General features: G+C 41.9%; 2 protein-coding genes and 1 non-coding gene across 4 annotated transcripts; 2 read left to right on the top strand and 1 right to left on the bottom strand.

Moving 5' to 3' along the window:
• Positions 1-332: 332 nt before the first annotated feature.
• Positions 333-2,360, top strand: LOC131242559 (purine permease 1-like). 2 transcript variants are annotated; one of them, XM_058241279.1, is made up of 3 exons: positions 333-1,191; positions 1,677-2,019; positions 2,058-2,360. In XM_058241279.1, the coding sequence occupies exons 1-2, from the start codon at positions 436-438 to the stop codon at positions 1,998-2,000; spliced, it is 1,080 nt and encodes a 359-aa protein (XP_058097262.1). In that variant the 5' UTR covers positions 333-435; the 3' UTR covers positions 2,001-2,019; positions 2,058-2,360. The 2 variants fall into 2 exon arrangements, with proteins under 2 accessions (XP_058097262.1, XP_058097261.1); XM_058241278.1 differs by having other exon boundaries at positions 1,677-2,360.
• A 1,784-nt stretch (positions 2,361-4,144) lies between these two features.
• LOC131244044 (uncharacterized) lies at positions 4,145-4,699 on the top strand. Its single transcript, XM_058243711.1, has one exon. The coding sequence runs from the start codon at positions 4,145-4,147 to the stop codon at positions 4,697-4,699; it is 555 nt and encodes a 184-aa protein (XP_058099694.1).
• An 8,761-nt stretch (positions 4,700-13,460) lies between these two features.
• Positions 13,461-13,567, bottom strand: LOC131244921 (small nucleolar RNA R71). The gene has a single exon (XR_009170689.1). It is a non-coding gene; the product is annotated as a small nucleolar RNA R71 (small nucleolar RNA).
• Between the last annotated feature and the right edge of the window lie 983 nt (positions 13,568-14,550).

Raw genomic sequence — 14,550 nt, 5'->3', positions numbered from 1 at the left:
TACAATGGTGGGGCCCACAGACCTTGGATGTTGAGTGTTGCAGAGGATCCAGTCCAATACGTAAACAACCCTAATAAAGAAACAATGGTTATTATTTCTCCACTTGATTTGTGATCGATGCTGACGCTAGGTTGATCGTAGCATTGTATTTAGATTTTAGAGCATATGCATATATATATGAAGTCAATAGTCAAAGGCGACGGCTTATGAATGAAACAAATCCGTTATTTTCCTTCCCTTTTAAAAATCTGAACCGTCCAAATTTTCGTTCTACCCACTACTGACATTGTAAGAGCCTCTCTCTGCATAGTCTATATAAACCATTTCTCCTCTCATAATCCAAAATCACTCAAGACAGTCGCATTGAGTCTCCTGCTCTTCTCCAAACACTTCTTTCATACTTGAGAAAGCAGTGTGGAAAGAGTGGGAAGAGCCATGGCCATGAACATTGAGGGCGTTGAGAGGATGGAGCATGGAGTTTCAGAATCCTCATCACCAAAGGAAACCCACAAACGCACTGTCAAATGGTGGCTTATTGCCCTCAACTGCACCCTCACCGGGATAGGGACCATCTGCGGTCCACTGCTTCTACGGCTTTACTATCTCCACGGCGGGAGAAGGAAATGGCTAACCAGCTCGCTGCAGACAGGTGGTTTCCCCGTCCTCCTTATCCCGCTCTCCATTGTCTACATGCGCGAACGGGCTCGTGGGATGAAATTCCTGTTGGAGCCCAGACTCTTTATATCGAGTGTGGTGATCGGACTCCTCATGGGTCTCGATAACTTCATGTATTCGATGGGTTCTTCATTGCTTCCCGTCTCCACATCCTCACTACTCTTCGCCACTCAGCTCGTTTTCACTGCATTCTTCGCACTCATCATCGTGAAGCAGAAATTCACCCCCTATACCATCAACGCCGTGGTGTTGATGACTCTCGCGTCGGTGTTGCTTGGGATTCGCAAGAGCGGTGACCGTCCTGCGAATGTATCTAATGGGGAGTATTTGCTGGGTTTCATCCTCACTATCGGGGCCGCCGCGTTGCTGGGATTCGCATATCCATGCACCGAGCTTTGTTACGCCAAGGCAAGGAAAGCCATCACTTATCCGGTTGTGATGCAGTTTCAGTTCTTCACGACCTTGTCTGCTACCATTTTCTGCGTTATTGGGATGACTATTAATAAGGATTTCCAGGTAAGAAACCATTTACTTGCTGATGGGACTCATGCACACATGTGGCATCTTGGCATACGTTTTTAAAATCCAAGCCATTCACTTGAGTCAGCCCCACCACAATTGTACAAAAGACGTGCTAGGTTAAATAATTTGACTAAGACAACTCTCGTTTCTTTCTTTTCTTTTTCCGTTTTTTTTTTTTTTTGGGTCCTCTCATCATTTTAATATCAGAGACATGGGCCATTGGCCCACATGATATTAAAATAATTTCCTGTGGTGGAGGGCCCACCACGGTAGCTTGCTGGTAGGACCCATGGGCCTGGTGCACCCCTAAAGGAAATAAACTGGCCTTTGGGGTGATGAATCCACGCGATGAGAGGCTAGGATCTGATACTCGTCTACCACGTCAGCATGTGTTTTTAATTTTGAACCTGGAAAAGCAGAAAAACAAAAGAACGTGCTAAGTGAGTGATTCTAACTATTTGCATCTTTCGTATATGCAGGCCATTGGAAGGGAGGCGGCAGAGTATGAACTTGGGGAGGCCAAGTACTACGTGGTGCTGTTTGGGATTGCTGCTGGGTTTCAGATGATATTCTTGGGAACTCTCGGCCTCGTCTTCTGCATTTCATCTCTCTTTGCAGGAATCCTCAGCGCCACTCTCCTCCCTTTCACAGAGATAGCAGGGGTCATCTTCTTCAAAGAGAAGTTCACAGGAGAGAAGGGAATGGCCCTGGCTCTCTGCCTTTGGGGCTTCGCCTCTTACTTCTACGGTTCCTACAAGTTGAACAAGAAGCAACCAACCCAAGAAGAAGAAGAATCCAAGTAGCCCTAAAAATCAAACACAACCAAAGTAAATCCAAATAGCTCTAAAAATCAAACACAATCAAAAGCGGAAGTGGAATTTGTTTCAAAATCAAGATGCGTGTGCATCGTCTCAATTAGTCCACACATGTTGCGGAACTCATACGCCTTCACCTGCTTCTTTATTTCTATTGTTTCTCCTTCTTTTGTAATCTTGTTTCTTCTAAAATGAGTGCACACATGTTGCGTAACTCATACGCCTTCACCTGCTTCTTTATTTCTATTGTTTCTCCTTCTTTTGTAATTTTGTATCTCCTAAAATGAAACATACTCATGTAACTCTGAATAATGAAATGCATTTATCTTTTGGGTGAAAGTGAAACCATATTCATGTATCAAAATTTCATACATCTTCATCCCTTGGTTAAAAGAAGATCATCCAAGCTGTGTGGTTTTCAGGATTGATCCATTATTTGCATGGTCCAGATTGGGCTAGTTGCATGTTTCTATCCGTTTCAGAGGTCATATATTTGATCCCTTGTGCATTTCTTTGGGGAGTTTATGATACTCAGACATCTTATGACACTCCATACTCTGGCACACGTTATCTCATGTTAAACAAATTAAACCCACTGTTGCTAACCACAGTCCTAAGACCAGATTGAGTAGACAATCCTAACCTCTGATTCATGGGCGTTTGCTCTATTAGGATGTTTGGATATTTTTCATTTTTAACTCTCAAATTATAAATCTCCCCCAATCCAATGAATGATGAAGTAAATATAATTTTTTAGTTCCCAATACATCTAAATTGGGACCCATATCTTCAACCGTTTAATTGGACTTTAATACCATGTATGCAATTTTAAGTGCCTGCGCACCATCCACACCAAGCTGCTTGAGAAATGGGGTATTAAATTAAAATAAAGAGTGCCGTCTGTGTTGAACGCACAGGAAATCCCAGTGCAGTCACTTCTCATTTGGTCCACGTCATTTCCAATGACTCCGAACGTTTCAACTTTTAAGCTGTGTAATTTATCCAGGGCCACCATAATTTCTGTGTTATATCCGCACCATCTATCAAAATAATTTTAAAGCATGGACTAAAAAAATAAGGTACATCTAGAGCTCAAGTGAACTACACCACATAAAACAATGAGAATGCAATGAACTAGCGTTGAAACCTTTGTAGGCCAACCCTGACTCTTATTTTTCCATCTAACTTGATCATAAGGTCACACATAATTGGATGAGGATAAAACACAAATATCTGCTTAATCAGAATCTTATGTGTTCCCAGGATGTTTTCACTAGTAGCATCAATTCTTACCGTTTCATATGGTGTGATCCAGTTTAGTTTGGGATCCACCTGATTTAGTGGCATGATCTAAAGTGAGCTTTCAAAACGGATGGATGGCCTTGATTGCTCCACCTAGCATCCCAGTGCAGGAACTTATGTGAAAGGCTCATGAGACTAAAGCCTTTCCCAGGAAGTTTATGCGTAGAAATGCTGGAGCCTACCATAATGTTTTTGAGAAATCCACAATGTTCATCCATTTTTCCATATCATTTGAGGACATGACGCCGAATATCAAGTGGATCCAAAACTCAAGGTGTACATACAAGAGGGAAAACCGGGAAAGGAGTTTCCTATCATTGAAATCTTCTTGAGATCTAACTTTGACTTTTATATGCCATCTAAACCATTTATAAGGTCATTCCTATTGGGATGAAGTGAAAACACCAAAAACTTAGCCTGATATGAAATTTTGTGACCATTAGAATGTTTCAAATGGTGGTAACTAAATCCCCACTGTTTCCTATGGTGCATACCACTTGAGTTTGAATCCACCTAATTTTTAATAGCACGACAATTTCGAGAAGCTCCCCGCTAATCTGCAAGCTCATTCCTGGCTGTTTGTTATGGGAGCTTTGGAAAGCGAGAAACACAGTGAGGGGAAGATTGTTCCGCTGAGAGTGCTGATGGCGAGAGTTGCTTGCTGGGCATCCACCATCCATGACTCTTTGCACAACACCCACAAGGTTGGCTTGGCGTCCAGAGGCGCATAACTGAACCTGGTCCTCGGCTCGCCCTTCCCAGGTGCGTTTTCCATTTCGAGGTGTCCTGTGGTGGTCAAGTGGATCAGGCCTTGTTTTAATTGGGTTAAAATGAATGTTGACGGCTCCTCCAGAGGCAACTCGAGCTTAGCTGGTGGAGAAGGAATTTGTAGGGGCGATAAGGGCCAATTCATTTGTGCCTGTTCTTCGGGTTATGGCATTGGTTCTAATTCTTATGCCGAGCTGCGTGCAGTGTACGAGGGCTTACTCCTAGTCTTGTCTTTGGGGTTCCATCATATCATCCTGGAGTCCGACTCCTTGCAGGTGGTAAAGATGTTGAATGGGATAAGCCAGGTGAGCTGGAAGTGGAAATTTTGGTTGGGGCGGATTTTGTTATTGAAGAGCAGAGGTCGTATTGAATTCGCTCATATTTTCAGGGAGGGGAACACCCCGGCAGATGCTTTTGCCTGCCTGGGAAGCGAAAGTCAGTCCTCTGCTTCGTTGGATCGGCTTTGTGATCTCCCGCCCAGAATCCATTGTCTCCTCTTCCTAGACAAGGCCGGTCTGGGGTTGATTAGAAATTTAGCCCGTCAGTGGTTCCGTTTTTTGCGTTTTGTTTGGCACCTCCAGCTTTGTATTTTCTTTTCACATGATAGGTCTCCCTAGGTCCTTTTATCCAGGGGAGGCCCAAAATCTGTCTCTATAATTTCCTGCTTCTTCAATGAAAAATTTCTCTGATTAGGAAAAAAAAAAGCTCTCAAAACGGATGAAGAGTGTTGAACTGTTGATTTTTCACAAACATCACAGGAATTCCTACCTAGCATCCTAAGATAGGAATTTTATGTAAAAGGCTTTTGCAGGAAATCGGTATTCATTTCCGGATGCCTTCAACACAGACTATCTATATTTATATTTATGTTATAATTATAGCTACAACCTATGGATCATTTAATTACAGTTACTGCCTACCATCAGACCCCGCAGGGAAACTTATGGTCCCCGTTGGCGTCACACCCCATCCACGACTCATGTAGGCCCGTACCACAAGAACAAGAGGATGACACGCTAACCATATGTTTTTTGTGTGGGGTGATCTCCATGCATTTTATATGCCCCTTATTAGGTGTGAGCCATAATGATAAATAAGATATACAAAAATAATCCAATCCAATACTCAAGTGGGCCACAACTTACTTACTTAAAACTTTAGACAATTTTAAATTGTTTCTATTGTTGTCGTCCATCCATCTTAGTCATTGGGCTGATCTTTTCTTTTCTTTTTTTCCTTTTTATTTAATCATGAAGGTAGTGGTCTTAAGGTACAGAGTGGATTTCACATGTACCAAATTTTAGCCCTGAGGAGACTGGGTATTCTGATGACTATGTAAAACACGTGCCTTAGACGATTTCGATACACTGTACACAAAACAATCTTTTATTAAATAAGTATATTTTTTTTATTAAATAAGTATATCTCAGACGTTTCAATAAATTTACATTGTTGACTCTGTAACCATGCGTATAAAAGAAATTATTATTAATTTTTAGGATTTTCCTGTGTAACCACCTACCCATTAGGTTATTTCCAAAACTCATACTTCGAAATATTAAAAGAAAATGGCTGAGGTTTGCACAGTTGGACATCCATCTGCCTGCGGTCATATTCCGTTGGGGTTTCGTATAGTTTATGAATCATATTCGAATGACAAAACTGCCCTCTCTTTCTCTCTCCCTCTCTCTCTCTCTCTCTCACGTTATTTATTTATTTATTTATTATTATTATTTTTAATCCTTTAAATTTCACTGATGTGGAAAAAAACCATACAACCTATACGGGTGGGTTCAGGTAGAAAAACACCCGAGCCTCCCCTGTTTTTACAACCAATTCACATTTGGGCTGACCCTGCCGAGAAAGGAAGGGCCAGCCTATCATATCAAAAGCTAACAAAAAATAAAATAAAAATACACTAGCTAACTCACACTGCACCTAAACCCACCCTATCCGGGACCGGATCCCTGCGAGAAAGAAAGGGGAGGGCTGATACTGCCAAGAAAATCTTGTTATGTTGATTAGTGCTTTCCAACCAGGCTAGGCTGTCCGCTACCCTGTTGGCCTCTCTTGGGGTGTACTTGATAGAAATGCTAACTGTGGCCTGGATGGAATCAAAACAGTTTTTTCAATAGAACACATTCCATTGAGCATTACCTACCTTGGAGAACAGCTCCACCACCGCTAGCCAATCGCTTTCCACCTCAACCTTGGAGAACTCTTTTTCCTTGCATATGTTGAGGCCGTCTACCACTGCCTTAACTTCCACTTGGAAGTTCGACCCCACACCATAGCCTTTGGAGAAAGCAAACTCTAGATATCCCTTATCATTTCTGCAAACGTCCCCACTACCCGAAGGCCCCGAGTTGCCCCTTGAAGAGCCATCAACATTTAACTTCACCCAACCCTTTGTTGGCCTTGTCCACTTCACAAAGGACACCGAAGAAGAAACGCTACGGCCAGGATCCAACCCAGTGACAGCCTCTCTGTACACCAGATTTCTGCTCAACGGGAGCAGGAAGGCGTTAGCCAGATGTTGGAGCCAGGACCGAACTTGCCAGATGGAATGGACTACCCTGATTTGGACATCCTTAAACCGCTTCTCATTTCTAGCATTCCAGATCTCCCAGCAGATCAGGGCAGGAGTAATACCTCTCAGGACACCAATGGTGGAAGTTTCTATTGTTGTGGCCCACCATTGGGACGCTCTTCTCCCCGTAGATTGACCGTGATGGAAAGAAACTGAGAGGATGACTGAGAAGTGAGACCAAAGGGAAGAAGCCAGTGGCGAAAAGGTGGTCAAGGGACTCTTCCGTGCGGGAGTTAGGCTTGCAGCAGACGTAGGATAAAGCCATGTCCCCTTTCCTCTTAACGCTAATATCGACCGGAATGGAACTGCTTAGAAGTTTCCAAAAAAATACAACAATTTTTGGGGGGAGGTTGGAATGCCATGCCCACTTAGCCAAAGTGCATGTCTGGCCCGGGGGACGAATGAGCTGCCACGCTGATCTGAGGGAGAAGTTCCCTGTCTTATCTCTGACCTAAATTATGTGGTCCTCGTCTTGATTCAAAGCCATACCTTCGGCGATCACATGTTGCAGAACGGAGTTAAGAAGGGATGGAGGGAAAGGGGCATTCTGGAGAAGGCCTTTCGGCCCAATAACATCTTGGATCCTTAGGTTTTAAAGCTATAGTGGAATATTACCTAAGATCCAACCTTAGAGAGAGCCCAACACTGTCCAATTCTCCTTCTAGAAGCTGCTACGACCATTCCCCAGCAAAAGGCAAGAGTTATCCTCAACCAAATTAAGGAGCTTCCTAGCTTGTTTCCATGATGGGAAGTCTGACTGGCGGTTGATGGAGATATCATGAGTAGGGGTGTACATCGAGTCGAACAAAGTCGAGTTGGCCTCAGGTCAACTCGGCTCGGCCACTAGCTAACCTTAGCTCGAACTCGGGTCGGCTCGATCCTTGAGCTTGACTGGCCAGCTCGGCTCGGTTCGATCAACAACTTAGGCCAGTTCGAGCCGAGTTTGCCTGTGCAAAATTTTCACAAACACCTAGACAACACCTTCAAAATCACACTGTATGTAAAACAACTATAATGCTCTTACAGGTATTTTATCAAACACCTTCTAAGCAACATAAAAATTAAGAAAAAAAAAAAAAGGTATTTGTTTCATATACATACCTTCCTTACCACCAGCCACATTTCATTGAATCATTTCATCAAATGATTGGTGAGCAACATCAATGTCGAAGTAACCAAGTCACCAAACTAGTTCAATCCGAGTCGAGTTGAGCTGGGGCTAGCTCGAACTCATTTTCGAGCTCAAAAAATTAGCTCGATTCGGCTCGAACACAGTGTCGAACTGAGTCAAATCGAGCTTTTTCAAGTCGAGTCGAGTGAGCTAACCGAGCTAGCTCGGTTCGTGTACACCCCTAATCACAAGATTGGTTTACACCATATTTGGATCTCATGAAGCTCGCCCATAGGCTGTTCTTGTGACCGAAAAGGATAATCCAGGCCCTCTTCAATCTCAGGGCCTCAATGAAGTCCTTTAGATCTTTGATTCTGTTGAGGGTCAAATATTACACATTAGACCCTAGTTATTACCTGATTTTACAAACATGATACTGTTTAACAGCCCATTTTAATTGTGTTTTTGATACAAGTTGTATTTAAGAGCCTGGACTGAAAAATGGTACTAAAAGCATGGATTTAACACTCAAAAATCATTAAGGTAAGGGAGGGACCCCAAGACACCGAGATAGAAGAATTTACATGCCAGAGATCCGAGAAAATCACGCCACTCACGTTAAACGGACCTAAAAATCATCCAGAATGCAAGATCACAGGGTTCCCACCATCCGTTCAGCTCGAAACTTTATATTTGGGCTGAGCACCATAAATTAACCGTATATGTCAAATTTCAGCCATTGGATCTTTGTGAAAGTGGCCCAATGGATAGATCAGCCTATAAATCACTGATCTAGGAGCCACCTGATCTCTGGATATGTCTCAATTTTGGATCCAACCCTTTAAGTTTGATGGGAAGGCAGATGGATGGAGTGGATTTAATAGAACACATCACCGTGGCTCCCACTTATATAAGCGTGTGCACAGCACACGTGCACTGGCAAAACATCGGAGTCGGTTAGCATACGTTGACCCAACTTCCAGCAAAAAAAATAAAAATAGAAGTTTCCATTTTCTGACGCACGGACGCATGACCACTTGCGAATGGTTGTGGACCATCATCATGGCCCACATGAACAATCCGAACTGTCCATCATGCAGAGGGATGAAAAAAGGTCAAACCCATGTTGACCGTGGGTAACCATGCACGCGCACGTGCCGGCCATAACGACCACAAATAGACTGCCCTACAACGTCCAAAACGATTACAACATGATTACTTCAGTGGGTTGCATCAAAAGCAATCCAAAACCATCCATTTCTTATTAGAATTTCGAGGCGCATCCAAGGGATGGAGTGAATTTCTCCGTCAACACTGATCTTGTGCCCCACCACTCATCAGCGCAAGAAGAATTGCACAGTCTGCGATCCATACCGTCCAAAACCATCCCAAGGTGGGACCAACCAAGATCAAGGAGTCTGAACGAATCAGATCCCGTGAATAGATCAGTTATCAATGTCAAAAAGCAAGACAAACGTGGTTCTTTCGCTGTTGCTGCGAAAGGGGAGTGCGTAAAAGCTCTCCACCGACTTTCTTCTTTTCTCCCCAGCCACCGACCTTCGTAAAGCCTATAAGAAAGGAGAGAAACGTGAAGGAAAGCATCATCTGGAAAATGAGTGGGACGTGGGAGAGAAAGTGGTTGTTTTTCCTTCTTCTTTCTTTCATCTGTTCTTTTCTTCTTTTCCTTTCATGTTTTTCCTAGTTTTAGCATGATCATGTCAGGTGAAACCCCTTAGCTAGCGCTAAGAGGTGAAGCTTGTAGCGTGATGGGTAGTTTCTACGGCTTTGATTCATGTTTATGAACTCACTTTGATTATGGTTTGATTATGTGGAATATTCATAGTTTTTAATGGTTTGTTGTGACTCAAATTATAATGAATCTACGATAGCTTTGAGTATTTTCTATGCTTGTACAGAGGTTATGGTCGTAGGAACCCTATTATTCATCATCGTCTCATGGACATGGCTGGATGATGGAATTCTTCCCTATATTCATAACTCTCTCAGATTGGATGTGAATTAGTTAAATTTTGTTGCTTGCTTTGTCTCAGGGGCATGGTTTTGTGATGGAATCAAGTCTAATTCTCATACCTCTCATCTCTTGAAGACTAAATCAAAGAAAGTTCAGATTTGATTTTTAATGTTATATCCTCCAACTGGATGAAGATGGGACTCTAAATCTAGTTGTGTTCGTGAATCAAGTGTTGTTCACTCCCCAAGTATAGGGTTATGATGTAGTAATAAACTCAGTGAGACTGAGGTCGAAGCCCAAGGGACTGAAACCTGTACGTAATCTGAAAATAACTAAAACTAGAACTAGAAAAAGATGAAATCTAAATCAGGTGGATTTAAGCAATAATGGTGAAATAGTAAATTAAAATATGTAGAATTCAAAGGTAGGAAACTAGGGTGCCAAGGATCCACTTGTAGAGATCAGGGAGATTTACGCTTGATTCACGAACTCAACTAGACTTCGAGTCCCATCTTCATCCAGTTGGAAGATATAACCTGAAAATCAAATCTGAACATCTTTTGATCTAGTTTTAAAGAGATAAGATCGAAGTAAATTAGAATGGATTTCATCACAAAACCATTCCCATGAGATAAAGCTAACAACAAAATTAAACCGATCTACTTCAATCTGAGAGATGTATGAATGGAAGGGTGCCGTCATCTAACCATGCCCAGGAGACGATAGTAAACAACAGAGCTTCCTGTCTTCATAATCACAAAGAGGAAAAGGAAATACTCAAGCCATCACAGATCTATTATAATTTTAGTCACAACAAACCATTAACAACTAAAGGCATTCCTTAATAATCAAACCAGAATCAAATTAGTTCATAACATGAATCAAACCGGTAGAACACTGCCCATCACACCACAAGCTTCACCTCTTAGCCCTAGCTAAGAGGTTAGCTAACCACAGGCATGATTAACTACTTCTCAAAAGAAAACAAAAAAAAAAAACTAAAACTAAAACTCTAATCTCTCTCTTGTGCTTCACGTCCAAGCTTCGATCCCCCTCTAAATCTGAATGAATTCTCCCCACGTCCAAAACCTTCTTTTATAGCTGCTAGAGGCGGTGGAGGGCTGTCGCAGCCATAGCGAAAGCTTTTTTGCAGTCAAGTTCAGAGCTTCAAAACTCCCTACTTTCCTTGCTCAATTTTCAAAGAAACACAGTCCCTTAGGACGATTTTGAGCCCTCTACATGATGGACGGTTCAGATCTACCATATGATGAAAGATGGTGGGCCACAACCGCCTGGAAAAGTCAGTTTTCGTGGATCTACGAAAGCTTTCGCACTCCTTCGCTGTCGTGATTGGTGGGCCCCACAGAGGTATTTTCGGAGAAATTCACCCCGTCCATTACATTAAGGACGAAATTTCAGTCAAGAATGGATGGTTTTGAACGTCCATTGACGTGGTCCAGAGAAGAAATCATGCTAAGATTCCTTTTGAACGTTGTAGGACAGTCCACTTGTGGCCTCTATGTCACACACGTGTGTACGTATGGGTACAAAATTTCAGCTTCGGTTCGACCCTTTCGAGGCCCTCTACAGGATGGACGGCTTGGATCAGTCGTATGAACAATGTATGAGGCCCACTGCTTTCCGCAAAACCCGACAACGTCGGTTACGTTGACTGGTGAAAACAGCAGTTTCTGTTTTTGACTCAGCCACGGGACCAGCCCATTTTGGAAGGAGGTGCAGTTGCAGTGCGAATCTGAAGCACTTGTACACCATGCACACCCTGACTCATGTGGGGTCCACGGTGATGGTTCTGGGAAATCAGCTCCATCCATCCGTCTTGTCTCGTCATATAATACGTTGAATCCGAAGTTGAGGCATATCCAGATAGCAGGTGGGCCCCACTTAGGGAATTAAAGGGCTGATCAGTCTGTTAGGCTACTTCTCGAAATATCCAATGGTTGAAATTTAATATGTACGGTTTATTTATGGCCCCCAGCAAATTATATAAAGTTTGAGCCAATCGGATGGCAAGAACCCTATGATCCTGCATTCTGGACCATTTTCGGGGCCTCTTTAATGTGAATGACTTGATTTCCTCGGATCTCTGTCGTATAAGCCCTTGATCCTGGTCCCATGGAGTCCCGTCCAATGCCTTGGTGATGCCAGAGCATTAAATCTATGCTTTTAGCATCCTTTCCAGTCCACGCTCCTAGATTCACCTTGCATCACAAACATGATTAAAATAAACCGTTAAGCAATATCATGTTCGTAAATCAAGGTAGTAACTGGGGTCTAATATGCAATATTTGACCCTCAACAAGTATAGATCTCCCTAATCTCTACAAGTGGATCCTTGAAAACCCTAGTTACCCTACCTTTGAATTTTACAAGTTTTAGTTTAAGATTTCACCATTATTCTCTTAAAATTTTCTGATTTAGATTTCATCTTTGCCTAGTTCTAGTTCTGGTTACTTTTAGATTACGTACAAGGTTCAGTCCCTGTGGATTCGACCTCAGTCTTATGATTACTACATCGCAGCCCTATACTTGGGGTGTGAACAAGTTTTTGGCGCCGTTTTCGAGGATTGACGGTTACTCTTTTCTGTGATTAGCTAGTTTAAGAATTAGGTTGATTTTTAGAAACTAACCTAACTTTCCTGTTCTATAGGATTCTGAGATAGACCTTCTAAATTGGTAATCCCTTTTTAATTTTCTAGTTTTTCCATATCCTATTTTTAGATTAGGTTCTTTTTTCTATTTTTTAGAAAATTTCTATTCTAGTATTTCTTTTATTACTTTTAGAAACTAACTCATCTTTCCTTTATTTTATTTTTACAAACTTTCTAATTTTAAGTTTTCTTTTAGAAACTTTCTTACTTTCTAATTTAGGCTTAGACCTTTCCTAATTTATTTTTTGAGACTTTCTATTTTTAGTTATCTTTAGAATTCTTCCTTTTTTAGAAAATAGTTTACTTTCTATTTTTAGACTATCTATTTTTAGAGAATAACTTGTTTTGTTTTATTTTGCAGGATCTAACCTAGGAACTTCGAATTTGGTAACTTCTTTCCAATTCTTTTCTTCTTTCTTTCTAGATCTCTATTTCTTTTCTTTCTTTCAGGTTAGGTTTAGAATCTGAATTGAGGGCTGCGAGTGTTTTATGCCCAAGTGGGTTCGCGACAACACTCGATGTCTCTTGATTGAAGGAGGGGTTGACTATCCATCGGAGGACTAGACACCGCTTGAGATCCCCTGAGTTAATTGAAGTGATGGCTGAAAACTAACCTCTTCTACCCCAACCTAGGGGGGAGGACATCTAGGATGAGAATGAGGTGCATCAAGCACCCCCGCCTCGTACTTTATGAGATTATATACAACTGGTGGGGGTGAGTACGCCCTCATGCATGGTTTTTCCTGAGAATGCAGGACACATGGATATTAAGCTAGGGATGATCCAACTCCTTCGTAAATTTCATAGGCTTGAGTCAAAAAATTCATATTTACTTCTGAAAGAGTTTGATGAGATCATAACTACTTTATACTTTCCTAATGTGTCTGATAACACAGTCAGGTTGAAACTCGTTCCCTTTTCTTTGAAAGAGAAAGTTAAGACGTGGTTACATTCACTACGTCCTTGATTTAGTGGAAGATGGAATGACATGACAATGGAGTTTATAAAGAAAATTTTCCCATACCATAAGACAAACACCCTTAGAAAGTTGATCATAAACTTCGCCCAAAGGGAAGATGAAACATTCTTCTAATGTTGGGAACGGTTCAAGGATCTTATCAGTTCATACCCATAACATGGTTTTGAAACGTGGCGCATCACGAACTTTTTCTATGATGGACTGACATCTCCCATGCACCAATTATTCGAGACAATGTATAATGAGTTTATGAATAAAGGTGTCGATGAGGAGTGGGACTACTTTGATAAGCTTGCTAAGAACACACAATCATGAGACATCTCCCCTAGACCAAGTACTACGTCTAGGCCGACTCATTCGAAGGAAAGGGTGGAATGTATCTCTTGAAAGAGGATGATGATATCAATGCTAAAATGGCTTATCTCATCAGAAAACTCAAAGCCATGGAATTAAAGGAATACGGCTAAGGAAATTGTTTACGGTATTTATGGTTGCAACATTCACACTACTGAAAATTGCCTAATTATATTTGCCTTCAAGAGGTACTGAATGAGCAATCTAATGTCGTAAGCAATTACCAAAGACCTTTCAGTGGGCCCACCTCTAACATATATAATCCTGGTTGGAGAAATCATCCAAACTTCAGTTGGAGGAATGGACAAACCGTTACACCTCAAGGTTTCCTAAATCAAATTCCAATTCAAGAGAAACCTCAAGAGGATTCGGTTTTAAAACATTTTTAAAAGCAAGAGCTAGCTTTTTAATCAGGGTATGCTACAAGCCTTTCAAGACCTTATAAAAGTGATACAAGGACTTAAGGCCAAAAATACAATTGGGAACAAGGGGAGCTTCCCAGCTCAACCTCTTCCCAATCCTAAACCACAATGTGAAGTTAGCGACCCAAGCTCTTCAAATCCGATGGGGCAAGCTAAATCCATCACCACTCTTAAGAGTAAGAAGATCATTGACAAAACCATTCTGGTTAGGGCTGAAAAGCCTAAGGATCCGGAAGTGGACAAAGAAGATGGATCTAGCCATGCCCCACCAGAGTTAAAACCGAAATCTCAAGGGAAGCCGGTTGCTCCATTTTTCCAACAGTTGGTTACACCAACACCTCTCTCTAACTCTCAGGATATTATAGAGGTGT

This window comes from Magnolia sinica, chromosome 4 (genome assembly GCF_029962835.1).
Source record: "Magnolia sinica isolate HGM2019 chromosome 4, MsV1, whole genome shotgun sequence".
Taxonomy (NCBI): Eukaryota; Viridiplantae; Streptophyta; class Magnoliopsida; order Magnoliales; family Magnoliaceae; genus Magnolia; species Magnolia sinica.
This window is presented reverse-complemented; position numbering and strand designations above follow the sequence as displayed.

What these genes read in the sequence shown, in the direction of transcription:
- LOC131242559 (XM_058241279.1), top strand. Translation starts at nt 436, where the DNA reads ATGGCCATGAACATTGAGGGCGTTGAGAGGATGGAGCATGGAGTTTCA. An exon ending in CTATTAATAAGGATTTCCAG is followed by an intron (nt 1,192 to 1,676) that starts GTAAGAAACCAT and finishes TCGTATATGCAG; the next exon opens with GCCATTGGAAGGGAGGCGGC.
- LOC131244044 (XM_058243711.1), top strand. Translation starts at nt 4,145, where the DNA reads ATGAATGTTGACGGCTCCTCCAGAGGCAACTCGAGCTTAGCTGGTGGA.